At 36.4% G+C, this 20,139-nt stretch overlaps 2 protein-coding genes across 3 annotated transcripts in view; one reads left to right on the forward strand and one right to left on the reverse strand.

The window, feature by feature from the left end:
- Positions 1-135: 135 nt before the first annotated feature.
- LOC135213177 (betaine--homocysteine S-methyltransferase 1-like) lies at positions 136-6,695 on the reverse strand. The gene is made up of 9 exons (XM_064247137.1): positions 6,537-6,695; positions 4,886-5,015; positions 4,379-4,497; positions 3,859-3,964; positions 3,631-3,716; positions 2,775-2,934; positions 1,612-1,782; positions 1,248-1,476; positions 136-937 (listed from the first exon to the last, which is right to left on the reverse strand). The coding sequence occupies exons 1-9, from the start codon at positions 6,549-6,551 to the stop codon at positions 730-732; spliced, it is 1,224 nt and encodes a 407-aa protein (XP_064103207.1). The 5' UTR covers positions 6,552-6,695; the 3' UTR covers positions 136-729.
- Positions 6,696-9,103: 2,408 nt separating this feature from the next.
- LOC135213178 (dimethylglycine dehydrogenase, mitochondrial-like) overlaps positions 9,104-20,139 on the forward strand; it is a 39,031-nt gene continuing 27,995 nt past the window's right edge. Inside the window, exons 1-2 of one of the 2 annotated variants that reach the window (XM_064247138.1) lie at positions 9,104-9,462; positions 19,498-19,591. In XM_064247138.1, the coding sequence (XP_064103208.1) occupies positions 9,323-9,462; positions 19,498-19,591 (234 nt within the window). In that variant the 5' untranslated portion in view covers positions 9,104-9,322. The remainder of the gene's footprint in view (positions 9,463-19,497; positions 19,592-20,139) is intronic. The other variant, XM_064247140.1, reaches the window with a different exon arrangement.

Consider the following 20,139-nt stretch of genomic DNA (forward strand, 5'->3'; position numbering starts at 1 on the left):
CCCAAAAAATCTATGTATCATTGCTATTTTTTAATGATTTTTTTTTTTATCTTACCAAGACAAAACCAATCCTCTCAAACATGTATTGGATTTGCATTTACTTATTTTTCTCCTTAGGAAATTGAAGAGGCACAATTGACAAAATATTTTATTAAAAATCATCCGTGCCACTTCATACCGGAATACAGTGAATCTCTTTATGTACCAGAACTGTTGTACAAAAATAAGCACTAAGATTGCATTATAAAATAGATTTAATTATTACTAAACAGGAAATGACCAGTTCTAAAATGGCCCTGGAATGTGACAGATATGTTTGAATGCATATTGCTATACCAAAAACTTTTATTTATTCCAACTCTCATATGAAACTTTTGAAAGGATAAAAGCATACTAATTTTTGAAAATTATCTCTGATAAATTGAAGCTGTTACTTGTCACAGACCAGGACTTTACTTACAACTGACTTTCCTTCTCACTGGCATACTTTCACTTACTGTTTCATTTCTCTTCATTTAGGTAACTGTTTTTCATAGTCAGCCAACAAGGACAGCATTTACAAATAGATTCAAAAGTAACACAAAACATCTGACACCCAACAATACTACGGTTTTGATTTAAAAAAAAGATGCATCCCAGACAGTCAGACAGACAAGCAATATGAATACAAAGTGAAACTCTCACTTCATCATTGCCATGCATTCTCCAGACTAATCAAACAAGCTATATTTATGCGACTCTTCCGTTGCTAGCAGCGCTGCTCTGTTTCTGCCTCTTGGCCTTCAGTAAGGCTATTTCATCTTCAGAGGTCTCTCCTGTCTTCTGTTTAAGACTGTCGTGCCCAGCTGTGACACCCCAGTTGTCTGGTTGAGACATCGATGAACAGAAAGGTCGGCCTGAAGAAGGCTGGATGTTCTCCCAGTATTCTCGTCCAGCCCTGTCAATGAAATCATTACTAAAGCTCTAATCTCATAGACGTTGTAAACTGGCCAATAAATGGTCATAGCTAGATTTGCTTTATTGAAAGAAGCTATTGTATACTGTAATTAGATTAGATCAGATTAGATCATGAGGTAAAATACATAAGACATCAAACTGGTCGTGTTAACCCATGAGGTATCAAATACTTAAAACACATTCTAAATGACATATGTAGCTAATGGATATAATTTCTAATTTTCTTGTTTACATGCATATTAACATAAATATTATTTTAAGGAAAAGGTTCAGAGACGCAAGCTAACTACCTAGATCGCACCCAAGGCTTGGTGTGCATTTTCAATCCACCAGCCCACATGTCATGTTTTTCAGAAGCCTTTGGTAATCTGCCCCTCTCCTTGGATAGTTCCTCAGCTACTGCACGAATATGGTAAGCTTCGAAGCCACAGCAGCCTCCAATGTATCGTACTCCCAGTTCGTAGGCTTCACGTGCATACTTGTGCATGTCCCATCGGGTGCAGATTCGGGGCTCCAATGCTGTTGGCACAAAAAAATATTTACGATTGACATATTAGGTACTCAGGCATAAAATTAATGCACATGGCAAAGATTTCTGCAAACGTTATTTTTTCCTTTGTAATGTTTCAAGTAAGATGTTTTATTTTGACTTACCAAATGGGAATTCAGGCAGATCGATGAAACCCTGTTTATGAGCATCTGGAGTGTGGTAGGCCAAAGGCTGGGAGATTAAGTGAACCTTGAGTCCTTCAGCATCCAGGGCAGCCTTCATTTTTCGCAGGCCTTCAAGAGTGACGAAGGGGTCGAAGTGGCAGTTGATTCCAACTGGAGGAGAAGACAGAAATACATTTAAGTCTTCCAAAAGCTGCATCTTCAGCTTCAGTATGCTTTGTAGAATATGTGATGGGGCTACTAGTATAAAAAAAAAACAAATTCCATATATCCTTAAATTTTCAATAAATCAAGAAGATAATTTATGGGTCATAAAACCAAGTCAATCAAAGAACCAAGAGGAATTCCATCCTAAAAACCAGGAGCTACAATGCACTGAGGTCAGTTCCATACTACATGAAATTCACAGCATTCTTCAACAGCAATCATAAAAGGTCCTGGTATTTTGCAAACCATTATTGTCAAGAAGCAGCTTGTGGTAAATGGGAACATAATAGTCTTGATGGACTGAACACTGTTTATTTGGCAAGAGATCAACAATTCCTTTATTACTTGGTTTTCTTTACCCAAGTCGCCAAAGCTGTGGGATTTTCTCTCCTTCCTCTTTCCTTGAGTTACATAATGTTCCCACTTTCATTTGGCTTTTGGCCTTTCCACCCTTTTTCTCTTAGGTTTTCACTAGATGGGGAATGGAGTTGCTTTCTCCAATGGTCCTCTTTTCTCCTCAAAGAAAAACCATGATACCAACATAGACTGTAGGCAAACCGAGTTGCAAAAGGCATGGATATATAGAGAACTGTATAATGAAGTATTTAGCACAGCATTTCACCATGACTGCAAGTTTTTTCAAACTTTCTCCACAGTATACATGAAAGTAAAATGACTGTCATATGTATAAAATACTGTTCATTTGGTATGGTAAGGCAGTTTTAATCTCTGTATTGAATGGATTATGAGTACAGCAGATGTAATTCTATCCTTTCTCATCTGGAAAAGATTGGTGTTTTGATTCCAATGACTTTTCCTACATCCACATATAACTTCCACCTACAATTTCTTATATTTGATAAGAATTTCCATATGACACTGTTGGTTAATCATAAAAAAAGAAAAAAAAAAATTGAGCTATACACGAGAGTTCTTACCAACATGAGCACCAGCTTTAGCCATCCTGACAGCGCACTCTCCAGCGGATTTGCCATGAAGATCTCCCTTAGGTCCGATACACATAGAGGCTACCACAGGCAAACCAGATCGCAGACAGACTTCAATGGCCCATTCCATTTCCTCAACATGCTCGAAGTACTGTAAAAGAAGGTACCCATCATAAGACAATCATAAATCAAGATCTGATAAAGAGAGTTAGAAATCATAATATTAAAAACAAGAAAAGCATATTAAACTTTTATTTTTATTGACAGGGATATGACCTAAGCAATTTTTTTATGCTCTGCATTTTAGCGATAATTGTTTTATGCTGTTCATTGGCCTTTGAACATATCTCTAGGCTAGATGTAATTCTCTCCTTGCCTGATGTGAAAACTACGAGGAATTATTTCAATCATATTTATTGCCTGTACACAAAGGTATTTAATCACAGTCCACAGTCTTAGAGTTGCAGTTTCCAAGAAGTACGAAAACTGCACCTCATTCCTTTTATAAAATCACCAATTGATACTAATTAGTTTACATAATTAAGAGCTTGTATAAAAATGGTGAATATTAAGTTTAGATGACTTTTTCTCGATGATATGAATAAAACTACTTTCAGGTGCTTACTCTTTCAAACAGCTCAGTAATAGGTCTAGGTTAACTTGATTTTTGCTGACTAGATTTTCGTTTCTTGAGTAGGGAGCAAAGGTTTATCAAGTAGCACTCTTCTAAGTAACCAAGTATCCCTAAACATATTTAATTATTATCGATGATAAGCTAAATAGCTAAAAAAAAGTGCTGCTTTTATTTAGCTTTTTTTTATTAAAGACTTCAACTGTAAACACTTACCTCTGCAATGAGGAAATCCACTTTGTTTTCAACAAATACATCAACCTGCCTCTGGAATTCTTTCTGTGTATTCTCCTTGCCAAGACCTGTGGATTGTCATTTTTTAAAGCATGAGCTTGTGCAAACCCTTTCCTATTTCGGTCTATAAATGTTGTCAATAAATAATGAACACGTGCAGATAGCTTCTTTATAATTACTGACCTTTTGTCTAAGAGATATTATACTAACCTGAAAGATACGTAGGGGTCTGTGACAGTCCTCCAGCAACCAGAGCATCGCCTTCGTTAGCTACTTCTCTTGCAATTCTGCAGGCAGCGTCGTTGATTCCACGGCACTGTAAGAAGAAAAGTTAAATATTTTTTAGTGCAGGGGGTACAGAAAAGCCTGGAAATTTTTTTACGGCAATGTAATTCGAAGCCAAGGATGTTAATAACGTTTCCCAGTAGAAATTTCGTATGAAAATGTAAGAGAATGCTAGGGGAAACTGAGAAGGAATCACTCCAGAACCAGAAATCATCATAATTTGCTGAAGATATTTGCCTATTAAGAGAGGTTAGAGCTAAAGGCTGTTAAAAAATTAATTTTGTGCTTTAGAATAGGTTACATATATAAAATTTAACGCATGTTTCATGAAACATGACCATAACTGAAGAACTCGTGGTACCAATAAAACTACGAACAGGATTCAAGAAGAAGAAGAAGTCGGACAACAACAACAACAATAAGAATGAAGAGATGGATTACTTACTGTGTATTTTTGGCTCGATTCGTTTCCTCTGTTGGAAAGCTTGTCATCCGAAGCATAGAAGGTGAAGGCCTGCATGACATCGGATCCCGCCCTTAGGAACTCCCGGTGGAGTCCGCGAACTGTATAAATGCAAACGAAGGTCAATCAGACGACTACAAAGGTAACAGTTTAGTACGCCATCTTAATCTGTTGTCAAGTCTTGTATTTCAGAGAATCTGTTATTGATACTATATGTCATGTCCATAATGTTACTTATTTTGAACTTATTTTGATATTAGAGGTATGTTTATTTATTCACAATGCTATGTTTCTAAAGGTAGGTGTTCAAGTTCGCATAAGGCTTAGGCTTACGCTGGAACGTTCTACCTATTATTCTCACCTATGTTTAGTTCCCTAATGTAGCTTAGGTATTTTCATTAAACGTTAATTATGAATACCAATAAATACCAATGGTCAATCTAATGGTAATAGCGTTAATAAGTAAAATAATATAAATAATTAACTTGCCGGCATCAGGGTATTCCACGGAAGCTTCTGGGGTCCAGGGCCCGGCCTTGACGTACCCCCTCTTCTCGAGGGCGAAGACGAAGCCTCCATCGCCAATCACGACTCCCTCGTCAAGCCGTTGAAGTAATCCCTGAAGGCAGAAGGTATATGAACATCATTTTCAGTACTGAATGACAGAATGAATGTAGTAGTAATAGTTAGTGGAAGGAACACAATGTTTGGTAGAGGTTATAGCTAGAAACCATAGGTAGGTCAGAATTACAAGTTTACGGTTGATGCTTTGTGAAGTCTTTTGGGTTAACGAATGCTATGTTTAAAAGCTCGTAAACCTAAGCTTATTCCATGGACTTTTAAATCAGTAATAATAAAAGAAAAATCCAGTTTAGTATTTAAAGTCCACGACGTCTTATTGGAAAGAATTTAGAATTAATATATATTCTCCATACGGTTTAATCGCCCTTTAAATAAAGCGACGAATGCTATCCCTCGCACCCGTGTATGTCAGTTTTTCTATTGTAAAGGGACGAGCTATAGCAGGTTCCGTGGCCCCGCCCCCTTCCTGCCCCAACAAAGGAACCAAATCTGGTCCCCTACCCAGAACCCCACCACCCAAGGACCACCCCACCTCCGGCAAAGAGATTAAAGTAGACTGACCGGCGACTCCTTAAGTTCTTTTATCCGTACCTTATTATTATCATTAACTTAACTTAGGCTTATTGCATTAACTTTTACTCATCATTAACCAAACGCCTCAAAACTGAATAAAGACACTGGCTTTATGCTTATATTTGAAAAAAAAAAATCGATGAATGCTACGTAAATTCTCTAACAAACTCTAAGAAGAATGAGCAGGAACCAGGAAGTGGGAATACGAGTTAATGTTTTGACAGCGTTTTTTAAACAGAACGTGGTATTTTCAGTTACAAGGCGTTTCTGGGCGTGTCTACACATTTATTTTGGTGGCTGAACCCAGTGACCTGTGTTGGTTTTATATGTTGGCGTCACTTGTGTTGCTAGGGGGATTCTCACAAATTCTTGCCAGATACCCAATCCAATAGGTATCTTGTATAATACACACACACACAAATATTATGAAGAGGAAATGAGCGACCGTGGGAAGAGCCGATATAAAGGAAAAAAAAAAAAAAGTTAAAGCTCTCGCTTGGTGGGATACGGGAAGCTATCCCACTTAGCAACAGCGCTTGCGAAAAGGACGCTACTTTCTTTCGTTAAAAAAGGCGCGTTGATGACTGCATGCTGTTTTGGTGTTGAATATTATTGGAAGTTCAGCATCGTTGATATGGTATATCGGAACAAAGTCCAAGTCACGGAGAGTGGTATAATTTCCGTAAAATTTTTAGATGACAATGTTTGGTTCATAATGGGGAAGTGATTTACTTACAAATTCTCATAATTCTATATAACTTGTAAAGTGACTGATGATAATTAAGCCATTATATTATAATATACTTGATGTTTCCGGTTTATTGAGTAATTCTAAAGTAATATGAGGGTAGTGCTTACTATAACTTTTGGAAATTACAATTTATATTTCAAAATGCGCCCAAGTTTTGATGCGTCTAAGCAATTGATGTTTATCCTGGATAGTACAAAAATTTGAAGAAAAACAAAAATAAAACACTTTTCTCACCTTCTTTGGTGCCATGATGCTTTTCACGAATCACTGAAAAAAAAACTTGAAAAAACCTCACAAGTACAGCTACTACAGCCCTTGTTGCTTAGCTCGAAGACTTGACAGGGAGAGACTGAACGCATTTGCCAACGTAGTATTTATACCCGCCCAAACCCTACTCGCGGACGCCGGAATCATTCAGACGCTTAGGACTTTTCCCAAATCAATTTCCTCCACTCGTCTCACGGAAGCGAGGAATTCATCGCTGTTGCCAGTAGCGTTACCGAATGCGATTTCCGTACGTTTCCAATCGCCGTTGCAAAATCCGCCCCAAAACGGCGTACTGCAAGCGTAAAGTTCGTTTGAGTGAAAGATCGGCGAACGCTCCTTTACGGTAAGCTGTCACGTAAGCATCGTCAAGCGCGCCATCGAGACGGAGGAAGCTGTTGCAATATCGACCTTATTTAGGAGTTCGATAGAGCCGAAAATGAAAACTCCACGGGATAACGTGCCTGTTACCTTTTTAAAGTTTAAGTACAACGTGTGTGTGTGTGTGTGTGTGTGTGTGCGTGCGCGCGCGCGCGCGTGTACCGCGTCCCCCTGGCTCCCAAATAGAGCTACGAACGGACCCAATGAATCCGACAACAGAGCCATCTATTGCTTGTTTTTTACTTTCTTACAATTTTTTACTTTCTTCCAGCTTCTGTAACCACCGCAGCTATGCGACGCCAGATTACAGCGATCAGTCAATGATCAATGGCATTTGGTTAATGAATGCTTCTGTATTTGTAAGGCTTCCATCAATTAAACTGTTGTGGATTTAAATACTAAAATGAGATACTTATAGATTTACATTTTTATATATTAATAATAGTGTTAGCATATCTTGTTACGTTTTTCATTTGAAGAATTCGCTTGAGTTAAGAAACTATGCAGAATTTTATATATATTTATATATATATATATATATATATATATATATATATGTATATATATATATATATATATATATATATATATATATATATATATATATATGTGTGTGTGTGTGTGTGTGTGTGTGTGTGTGTGTGTGTGTATGAATGTTTTATTGTAATACTGTAATACAACAGTATAATATTAAGATGTATAACTCATATAAAACACCATTCGAACGAAGTTTATGGTTGTAATAGCGTTTTATGGGCCTTTTACAACATACCTATATATCGTATTTGTTATTTTATCGTAATCTTCCAAAAAATTTTGTCCAGTTTTTCTTGACAGAAGATTTAGCTTTTTTATTTTTTAAATTGTAAATTGTTTACTGAAAAAGTTGAAAGTCGTGACACTTTTATTGATCTTGAAAACATAATGGATAGGACAGTGATTTTGAAATATTGTCAGTGACACTTGCTTTTTATTTTTTGGTCTCCGTTAGACTGTAATATAACTCGATTATGTAATGTAATTGCGAGAAAAATATCTACAATATTATCTATAAATGCAATTGCTTAATTACAATATACTTACAAGAAAACTTATGTCCCCAAGGGTATAAGCATTCTATAGGTCTTGTGAATTTGGTATTAAATGATGTTTTTGGCTTACTATTTTGCACACACACACACACACACACACACACACACACACACACACACACACACACACACATATATATATATTATATATATATATATATATATATAGATATATATATATATATATATATATTTATAATATCTATATCCTATATAATATATATATGAAGAATGCAGGATACAAATTCTGTAGTAATGCATGGTCAGAAAATCAAACTTTTCAGCTTGTGGAAAATCTTTATTTTTTCATATATTTATTTTTAATATGAGTATGCACAGTATGAGGTTAGAAAAGAAGGCCATAATTTCAGGTTAATTGACGAGACCTATTTCATTTCATAAATAAATATACACGTCAAGTTTATTTATTATAATGACGCGAAAATGATTTTGGTTTTTAAATATTTAGTTGAATTCCGTTCGTATAATAACGTAAATGAGTGCCGTATATATCTATATATAATTAGTTCATTGCCTGACACGGTTAATAATAATAAAAAAGCGTCTACTTTTTATTATTACTAAACGGCATTCCTTTCTAGCTAAAGATGAGAATATATGCTCTTCTACAAACTTTTTATTTTTATTTTAATAGGATACAAAGTAGGTCGATTGGTCGAACCATTATATAGTCAGTTATCTAAAAGGATGAGTGTCTACGCGACACTTGTCTCTACCCAAGAGACTTTATAGTTATGAAAGCGAGATAAAGAGAGAGAGAGAAAATTATTGTTGTTACATGGAGGGTGTACAAAATGTTATGTTCAAACCCGCCTCCTCCTGCACAAGAGTTATACAGAGTATCTTTTAAAAAACAGGTTTTTCTCTCTCCTTCGTCCCCACCGCCCCGTGTAGTAACCCCCGCCCCCCAAGGCATCTGCAGGGTGCCACCCCCCATTCCTTCTCCCTCTATCTCTTCATCCCCAGCAAAACAACAACCCCCTTACCTACCACCATCCCCCCCACCGGTTGTTCTTCCCCTGCCGAGTGAGGTAGAATAATTTGGTGTACAACACAACTCGGAACCTGACCCAAGGCCCCTCTTTCTCTCCTTCTCGGGCACACTGTTATACCAACAGCGGCGCGAGAGTATCGTCGTCACCTCCCCAATCAACCAACTGTCTCGCTTATTATTATCATCATCTTTTTTTTACTTCCTGCTTCCCCTTTCTCCTTTATCTCTCCCCTTCCGTGAGTCTTTGTTTCCGTAGTGCTTTGTCGATTATGCCGTTGTTGCTCAAGCAGTTGCAGAGATGCGGTGGGATACGGCATCGTCGCTGCTTCTTCTTCTTCGGGCAGGCGAATGACAGCAGACTCCTGAAGGGACCAACTCTTCTTCGTTCTGTCTCAAGCAATGCAGCAGGGTAGGGTTCAATGAACGTTGTTGCTTTAGCTGTCTGTGTTTCTGTGTTGGTTTTGTATTGTCACGTTGTTTCTCGTATAGTGATAGCCGTAGAATAATTGGCTGGGTATTTGTTCGTGCCAAACTGTTTTAATTTGTTGTTTTGTCTCGGAAACTAAAAAGTTGTAGTGGGAGTCACTCAAACATTGTTTTGGTCTAGATGTCATATTGCAAAGGGGAAATTCAATTGTCATCTTTTCGTAGCTTTATTGTCAACTGTTTTATCTATTGAAATAGATTTTAAGCAAATGCCTCTGTTTACAAGAGAAGAAAAAAAAAACTACAAAGAAGCGATGACTTACTATCAAGTGATAAGAATTAGGCTGATAATAGTGGACCAGGACATCCAGTACACGAGGAGATAACAAAAACTGCTTAAAACTGGTTTAGTCCAGAGATTTCTGCAGCTGAGAAATGAACGGTATCTTTATATTAAATTGGAGATAAGAGATAAACGTGATCAATTAGTCCAAATGCTCTGTGTCTTATCTAACGCTTAGGAGGAGGTTTTGTTTACCCGAGTCTGTTATCTGATAACACAAACGAATTCTTAGAAGGGGAACAAAGTGCGTTTCTAAGTATGCACGGTATAATGGCCTAGCTAGCTAGGATACAGCCACTAGCGCATACATAGACTCATGTCTATCCAGAGATATGTTTACAGCACATAACTAGACTTATATGTTTTAAGTTATGGTAACCGCTGCTCAAATAGCATAGAACTTCTTGCTCTTTGGATCTCCTATCTAAAATAGTATCTGGAAGAGTCACGAGTGCTTGCTCATGCACAGTACTGCATTGAGGAAGGAGTGGATGGCAACAGTTAAGCTCTCGCTGGTCACATCATCAGTGTCTACAGCCCCAGTTTACACAGCACCAAAGGGCAACAAGGATTTTGCTGTTGAAGCCCCAACTCCCATCAGTTGTTTACAGAAAAATAAACTAGGACGAGGACAGTGAACTTGTTCTATCAGTAGTATAATAAACACTTGAGACAGATAAGAGGAATAGAGAGAGATAAATGAACATTAGCAGAGAGTTATTTCTGATTTGAAGGGGGTAAAGGAGTTGGCAATTTTCAGGTCCATGGAAACAGCCAATAGCTATCAAGAGTAAAGCCCAAAATTAAACTTTCAGGAGAGCAGTATTGCAAGACAGTCAGTTGCCAACCTTGCATGAGACATACATCAGCTTTGCATGTGAGCAAGAAATGATATTCTTGTTCCCAAGTGCCAGCGTCCCCAACTTATTCTTATGTAACTACATCATCTTCAGTTTAGAATTCGTCAGTGCCAGTACTTGACAAGAAAGCACAAAAATGACACAATTAGAGCAAATTGTATACACTTCAGGAAGTCCACATTTTAGTTCCAGATGGATATCAAAACCATGAGTAGCAAATAGCAATAGTTCAAGGAATTGAGAGGAGGTTGTACTTAACACAAAACTGAAACACGTTTTAGGGAATTTTTAATCATTGGAATAATCAATACCGAAACATATGAGGTCAAGCAGGCAAAGCAGTCACTATGAAAGCAAACTATATACGGTCCCTTGTAAGTCTATAAACTCGAGAAAGAGAAGAAGACTACTATTTACAGAATATGAGTCTAATAACGCCACATGTACGGAAAAAAAACTAGACCAACATAGCTGCAACAGCGATAAGAAGGGCTTAAAAAGTCGCAGAATTACACATTTTGACTCGCGCTTAGTATTTGTGATATAGAGTGACCTGTTACGTATAAAGAAGACGAGAAAGTGGAAGGGGTTTATACACTATTATTGCAGTTTTAGAGAGCATCACCTAAACTGATATATCTGTAGGCCAATCAGAGCTCGACTGTCTCTTGATTGAATTTAAATGAATTCAGCTTTCAAACTTTGTAATTTTCCGAACAGAATTCTTTGATGCAGCTCAGTAAAGAAGAATGACGTATGATGAGCTATATTCAATATGAAGTAGTACTCGATGAAAAGATGAATAATTTCCAAATGAATTTTAAGCAGGTGAATTTAAACTTCACCGTTTATTGCTCTGTTAGCAAATTTACCAATGTCTAAAATAAGTAAGCATATTATATATACTGAACTGTTAACAATGCCAACTGGTTTTTTGGGGGAATATATGAATAATATATATATATATATATATATATATATATATATATATATATATATATATATATATATATATATATAAAGCATCGTTATATTTTGGTTGTTTTTTTTATATTTACTATGTCCTGAGAATGGAGAAAAAAAATTAAATGAAATATGTGAAAAAGATGTTCATAGAACAATGTTGAACGAATTCTCTGCTTACTTAAGTTGTCATCCCTGAAGATGTTTTCGTTTGTGATTGATTTACATCGTAAACCGCTTTCGTCGTATTTTTCATTGTATTTACGTTATCTAGGATGTTTTGCTTATTCATAGGCGTTATATGTCGTATTGGTTTTTAATATTTATCATCAGTGAAGAGTTTCGATGAAAATTAGACTGTCAGTAACGCCATCCAGTGGCGAATAATTCGCCTATAGTGACTTGAGTTTCGGTCTAACAAAATAAATGTTTAACGTCTCTCTCTCTCTCTCTCTCATATCAAAGCAGCGTCACCAATAAACGCATGACGTCGCCGAAGTTCGAATGAATAGAGCTGCGTTTTATATCAGGCATTTAACGAGCCTAGTTTGAAAACAATGACACTTTCAGTTTTGACGTAGACCAAAGCTTGTTTATGGCGTCCGGCACTCCGCTGTGCTTTATGTGCCTGAGCCTAGCTGGCGGTGAGGGTTCATTATGTGCAATTATCGGCCTCTGTGGGTGACAAACAATTATATCAGGGTATTTTCAGTTCGAAAATTATTAAAATTAATAATGCTGTTGTGAAACAGAATAACTCGCGTCAGTTAAGTCAGATTCAGATGTCAACAGGGTTTCCAAATTCGACCAGATCCTGTTCGTAGAACAGAGTTGTTACTGAGCAGCGGTGAACAAACAGAAAGCTAATTGAGAGAGAGAGAGAGAGAGAGAGGTGGTACACGTTAGCAACTAGTTGAGTAACTTGTCAAGGCCAAGTCAGTGGGAATGACATGACAATCTTAAACTAACTTATACCAAATAACCTTGGTAAAAACCTTCACAAAAGACATTGTTTAAGAGCTGTAGACATCAAAGCAACCTGACTGTGCACTTAGTATGCTTAAAGTGAGCAATATTGCCCCCCCCCCCTTTTTTTTTTAAGTGCAAAGACGTCCTATGCAGATATCTTTTTGCTCGTTACTAGGGAACTGTGAGACTTCCTTCCCTTAGGAACAAGAAGCTGGTGCCTCATTCATTAGACCGACTCCTTCCAACGTTTATAAATACGTCTCTCTCTCTCTCTCTCTTTAAGGCTGGGTGCTGTAACTTATCGCGCTTAAAATTGCTCTCATATCTTTAGTGAAAACATAAATTTAATGCCTGTTCATGGGTACTTGTATATATACCATATTTCGTCCTTTTAGCAAATAGACATCTATTGGTCTAAAGTCTGCTGTCTAATTATGTCTACATAAAGGTGGGTACACACGTGAGAGCCGAACCTTGTATGCGTAACCGAGTTACGCATATACGGTTACAAGGTGTCAAAATGTAGAGGACGAACCGTAACCACGTTAAGCACGTAACTTCATTTCAATCCACTGCGATCACCAGTCTGTCTCTGTCCGGGTTGTTTACCGACGATGGCCACCATGCAAGTAGCAGCTGCCGCGTACATTTATACACATTATTTAACGAAGATGAAGCGAAATAAAAGAAGATGGAGGCAATCAAGGTTATATACTAGAAGGGTAGAATACAGTGGTCGGGAATTACTCGCTGACTTGAGATTCCAAGAAGTTTCTGGCCACAGTGAAGTCTTTTCTTCGTAATAGCTAATAAATTGAAGGACCTCTTCGTCACTTCAATCAGCCATGGTAGACATATACGTACTGACTGACCAAAACAAGGGACTCTACTATGGACGGTCTTGTTCATAGTCGGTGTTAACAAGTTCAGCAACCTCTGTTGTTACGCGTGTCATACAGGTCCCGTCCACACATGGCGTAACGTTCAAAGAGACCTCCCTTTGATGCGGGGCCCAAAAACCGACAATTGGCGGGACGGAGGGCGAACCGAGCCTCGAACCTCGCGGGTTCGGGGTTCGGGTTCGAGGAACCGTCCACACTTGCGTTTTTGTTACAAGAATCGGTTACAATACAAGGTTCGGTTCGCACGTGTGTACCCACCTTAAGACTATAACCTTCGGCACGTCTCCATCTGATAATATCATCATGTACCCTAATCTTGAGAAAACGGAATTCCCTGTTCTCAGGATACCTACTTCTCTCATATCTGTTCTCCATATCTCCTCTAATCTGTTTTGACTAAACTGGTATATACCAGATATAACTGGCTCTCACGGCTGGTGGTGTCCACGTGAGCTGCAGTAGGTATGCTGTCACTGAGATGCATATTTTTTTTTTCCTTTTTATTTTTTATTAGCTCGTATGAGTCATGGAAGTATACATGCATACATACATACATACACTTACGTAATAAAAGGTAGAAACTTACCTTTCAGTAATCTGATTAAGGAAGATAATTCATTTAGGTACTGACTACTTTTTTGTATATGTGTGTGAGTATATGTATGTACGTATGTATGTATTTGGAATATTGAAATCTTCAACCTCTTTGATTTTTGCAGCCATCAGAGTTACCGAATTAAAGTCAAAGCCAAATACTGATAAGTACGATTTATTTTGGGTATTGTACTGCACCTTTCCCATCTTTCGAAACACCTTACTCACCTCAGCAACCTGTTTTCCTCTTGCCTTATCTTGAAACGGTCTCTGGGCATCTAACCAATGAGTGCCCAATCTCCCCACCTTGGAGGACTCTGTTTACCGAAGATTTTGGTGTGACGCTGACACATAACAGTACTCCATTAATTGGGGAAGAATGTATTCACAATACTCATTAAAAAAAATTTTTTTGTAATGTAATGGAATCAGATATATTTATAAGTTATTATTTTCAATGGGCAATAGGAGACGGGTGGTGAGTGTGTGAAAGTTTGGTGAAATATAGAAGTGCAGTGGCTGCAGGAGAGTAGTAACAATATATATATATATATATATATATATATATATATATATATATATATATATATATATATTAATTATAATACATAGTCCTGATGTAGTCTCTATGACATGTACGCATTCTATACGCACACGGATATCCCAAGCACCCATACAAACACACACAAAAGCACACACACAAGCACACGACAATAGACAAAGACCCCCCCTACCTCCCCCCGCCCCCCACACATACACTCAGGAGGCCGTCTTGGTGGCATATAGGAGGAGATACCACCTCCCAACGTCACGACGTAGGGGAGGAAATCGATCCTTGGACTTAGAGAGCTGAGGACACAAATAGAATCCTAATGGTATCCTGTCCCGACCGTCTGAAGGAATAATGTTTATAATCATAATGTGGGGTTTCGACATTCACATTCGTTCCTTCTCGTTTGCCTATCAAATTCATAAATTGGTTTTGTAATTTGCTGAGGATCTAGTTAGATATATATATATATATATATATATATATATATATATATATATATATATATATATATAATTTTTTTTGCTGTCATTTTGCTGGGAACCATTTTTTTGCTTTTTTTTTTGCTTGGGAATATAGTTACAATTTTTGCTGGAACCAATTTTTTTTATTTATTTATATATTTATTTTATTTATATATCTAGTTAGTTCTTTTTGCGCGGGACAAATTTATATTTTATGTTATATATAAATATATATAATGTATATATTATATATTATATACTATAATATATATATATATTTTATAGTTGGACTTTTTTGCTTTGGGATCTAGTTAGAATTAATTTTTTTTGGGGGGGAAATAGTTTTTTTTTCTTGCTGGGGATATATAGTAAGATTTATTTCTTTCTTGGGGAATCTAGTTAGATCCATTTGATAGTGTCTAATTGACTAAATATATATATATATATATATATATATATCTATATATATATATATATATATATATATATAGCAGGTCAGTGAATACACATATAAAACCTCCAGGGGATGTCCATGATACAACGATTAAAACTGATAAATTTATTCCAAGAAACGTTTCGCACATGAAATTCTCTGTGCATCATCAGTCTGTGAAAGATAAAGACACATTTATAAATAACAAACAATAAAAGTGTAAAAAAACACAGGTTCACATATATTAAAAATAGTCTTAAAATTATTTAAAAGAACAAAGTAAAAATGAGACTGCTTAAACACCAACCGTTCATTGTGAGGAGAGAAGATGGAATGAACTAAGACAAGTTAAAAGTAACGACTTCAACTATGCCAGGTACAGAGTTGCTGAGGACGTGTTACTGTTAAGAGAGGTACTGTTAAGAGAGGGAACAAGCCTCTTGATATATAAAGACTCAAGGGTGGTTAAATGGTCAGGAAGTTTGACATGATCTATTATGGAAAACTGTTCTTTTTGTACTTCAATTTTGCAATTAAAAGCATGATTTCTGATGTTGGAAAATTCAGGTTGTTTTATTCTCTGACCAGTGCGAAAGCTGAAGCCCAAGTGAGAGCAATTTTCCAACATCAGAAATCGTGCTTTTAATTGCAAAATTGAAGTACAAAAAGAACAGTTTTCCATAATAGACCATGTCAAACATCCTGACCATTTAACCACCCTTGAGTCTTTATATATCAAGAGGCTTGTTCCCTCTCTTAACAGTATCACGTCCTCAGCAACTCTGTACCTGGCATAGTTGAAGTCGTTACTTTTAACTTGTCTTAGTTCATTCCATCTTCTCTCCTCACAATGAACGGTTGGTGTTTAAGCAGTCTCTTTTAACCTGTTTTTCATTTTTACTTTGTTCTTTTATGTAATTTTAAGACTATTTTTAATATATGTGAATAGCTGTTATTTACACTTTTATTGTTTGTTATTTATAAATGTGTCTTTATCTTTCACAGACTGATGATGCACAGAGAATTTCATGTGCGAAACATTTCTTGGAATAAATTTATCAGTTTTAATCGTTGTATCATGGACATCCCCTGGAGGTCTCTAGGTATTATATATTATATATATATAATATATATATATATTATATATATATAGATATCTATATATATATATATATATATATATATATATTGGTGCTCTGTGTGATCTCTTGATTGAAATTTTCGTAGATCATGAGATAGCACTTAATTAAATCTGTAGCTTCATAAAAACTGTAAATATCAGTTTTTTGTTTATTGAGTTTAGGTTTGATTAAGAGTGCCGTGATTACAGACAAAGTTCGTCACGTGTTTTGCATTGTTTTTTGAAAATCTGATGGGAAATAGTATCTAATCTCCCTTTGGTTATCTCAGTATAAGTGTTTGCGTAAACAAGATACTCCAACTTCAGCGTAGAAGTTCCTTGGTGAATTTCATGACGAAATCCCGAAACTCATCGCCAGAGATAAAAGTACAGGCAGTCAGTCCCCCAGGTCACGTCGGGGGTCCCGTTCCCGGCAGGGCGCTGTAAGCCGAAAATTGGCTTAGCCCGAATCATCGTAATTATAATGGGAATGAATATCAACAGCGCTGTAAGTCCAGGTTACAGTAGCTCCCAGTGCTTGGCCTTTGGCCTAAATTCTACATTCAACTCGGCAAATATAGCGCTGTAAAGCAGGTAAACAGCGCCATGAGGCAAGCGCCTCAAGTCCGGAACAACTTAACCTGGACCTGACGTAACCCGGGGACTGCCTATTGTCTTTGTGCCAGTTAATTGATCTCTGCTATGCAACACGAAAGGCTCCAGAACTTTACAAGGATTTAGGGTTGACGCTGTAAGCTTGTGTTCTCTAAAGCAATGCCTCATTGTCCATCCAGAATGGAGCCAAACGTATTTGCATTTCCCCCGTTGGGGGTTTGTGCCATTAGTGCACCTCACGTGGCACACTGCAGGTCAAACGGGCAGTATTAAGACTCTTCAAATCATCAGTAATTGTGAGGAAATAGCATAACTCCTCACAGGGAGTAGAAACAGAAAATGTAAAGATTTTAATGATTCCCTTTCAAGAATTCATAATCACATCAAACGTTCATATTCGTGTCAAACAAAATATGTTGCACAAGCAAAGATGAGACAATTCTCCCTGTATTTTTAATCATTTATATTTTTATCTATTGACATTTTAGTTAGTTAATTTATTATTGTTCTTTTCTAATAACTGATCTCTTCTTTCTGTATTTCATATTACCTTCTGTTACTTTTAATTTTTTTTTTCAAATGAACACCATATTCTGTGAAAGCTGGAATTTCAAGTCGTTGGCCCCTTTGGTGGGCTTGTTCCATATGAATAGGGATTCATGTTCTGAATAATAGTAATAATGATAATAATAATAATAATAATAATAATAATAATAATAATAATAATAATAATAATAATAATTAGGCTGTTCTTGATATGTTAATTTCATTGGCTATTGATACTATGAATATAATAGATTGTCAATCTTCCCAGTTCAATAAATTTGTCGAGACAAAAAAGTGGAACGATAAACAGAAGAGCATAAAGTCAATAGGAAGATATTAATCCTTTTCATTAGTACATTCGTGGAGTTAAAGGTTGGTATCTTGGGATCTGCTTATGATTGGTAATGATGTTAGATGTTTGCAATCTAATTTTGGGCGTTGTTTTGACGTAAATCAGTCAGATGTCGTAATGCAGATGTTTCACACTTGCAAGCATCTTTATTATTATTATTATTATTATTATTATTATTATTATTATTATTATTATTATTATTATTATTATTATTATTATTATTATTATTATTATTATTATTATTATTCAGGAGATGAAGCCTATCCATATGGAACAAGCCCACCAGAGGGGCCATCAACTTGACATTTAACATTCCAAAGAATGAAAAAGAAACCCACAAAATTACTTTGTATAACGTGTTTACTTGTAAGTATTTACATTTTATTTTACTCAACACTCGAGTACTTTCAGGCCCTGTCTGTGGCCTTTCTCCAAGAGATGTGTAGGTTTTCAGCCTGGGTCAAGGCCCAGCAGTCTTCTCCAAAGAATATGGCTTTCATTACGAAGAACTAAGAGGAGGTAAAGGGAATAACAGAAAGATGAGATCCCACGTATTAAAAAGAAATAAATTAATAACTTAACGAATGGCTAGGAAAAATATACTATAATGCAAGGAGAATTGTAGGATGCATCATCCTCATGAACTTCTGATTTTCCAATTTTGAAATTTTGAAATTTTGAAATTTGAAGTGTCACACCAACGTTTAGAACATTTGTCCTATGAATTGTCTCGTCATCAACTTCATTCTTCACAAGGATATATACATGAAATTACGTGAGGAAAAAAAGGACGTGAAGTATGATTTTGCGTGTGAATGAAGAATAAATCCACTTATATATATATTTTGCTCAGAGAAAAAAAAATTGCTCATTCCTATTATTACCAAGAAAGTGAGCAATGGGTTATGTCTTATCTCTCATCTAAATGACTTGGTTAATGTAGAAAAAAAAAGGGCTTCATTAATTTTCTCCTCTCCCGAGAGAGAGAGTGCATTTATATTGTTATTATTCCTTCACATTTTGTTGTTATGATTTTTTTCATGTGTACCTGTTTAAATTACGGACGTCCAAGAGAGAGAGAGATTATATATTTGTTAGTATTCCAGCCCATTCTGTTGTTACAAATTATTTTTCCAGTTTTTCAAACATATGTGTGAATGACAGACACGTTTGATAACTGCAATTACTCTATTTTACAAAAGTAACTTGCAAGTCGTCCAATTATCGAATGTGGAAAATAACATTGCCAGCTCTTTGATCGTATTTTATTTACGTTCTGTAATAATTTCGTTGTTTTTGTTTTACAGATCAGACAGCCAGACGAGTTACGAATCCGTGGACACACTCATCATCGGTGGAGGGATTGCTGGGACAAGCATCGCTTATCACCTGGCTAGACAGGTACTTATTATTATTAACTAATGGGCAATACTTTTTAAGTGTTTGTTTGCAACCTGCTAGAATTTTTTCCCTTGATGACGCAATGAGTTTCCAGTCTCGAGAAGAAGAATTACCTATGTAGAATTGCTGGAACATTATTCATTTCTATGGTATGCAGTGGTGCCCTTATTTTTGTGGTGCGTTTTCGTAAGGTTCGAGTTATATGATCGCTGACCTGCTTTTTCTTCTTGATAATTCGTTCTGCAGTCTGGTTTTTAACTTTATGCTTCTTCTTAATGTTTGTTCTGGATTAGTAATCTTATTAGGCTAAGGCTTAGTCTCTCAGGAGAAGTTTGAATGAGAGGAACGGCAGAGTTTCTTTCTTTACTGTGCAAAAAATTAGAGTTACACATATAACTACAAAACTTATAAATCTTTTGTTGGACTGGCAATATTTCTGCTTCTGTACTCAACGACGGCCGCCAATCCTCTCTGGCTTCTTCTGTCAATCTCAACTTGAGCCACCCTCGGTTCGAATTCGGCACCACCTCCTTAGGCGGTGCAGGATC

The sequence above is a fragment of the Macrobrachium nipponense genome, chromosome 42 (genome assembly GCF_015104395.2).
Source record: "Macrobrachium nipponense isolate FS-2020 chromosome 42, ASM1510439v2, whole genome shotgun sequence".
Taxonomy (NCBI): domain Eukaryota; kingdom Metazoa; phylum Arthropoda; class Malacostraca; order Decapoda; family Palaemonidae; genus Macrobrachium; species Macrobrachium nipponense.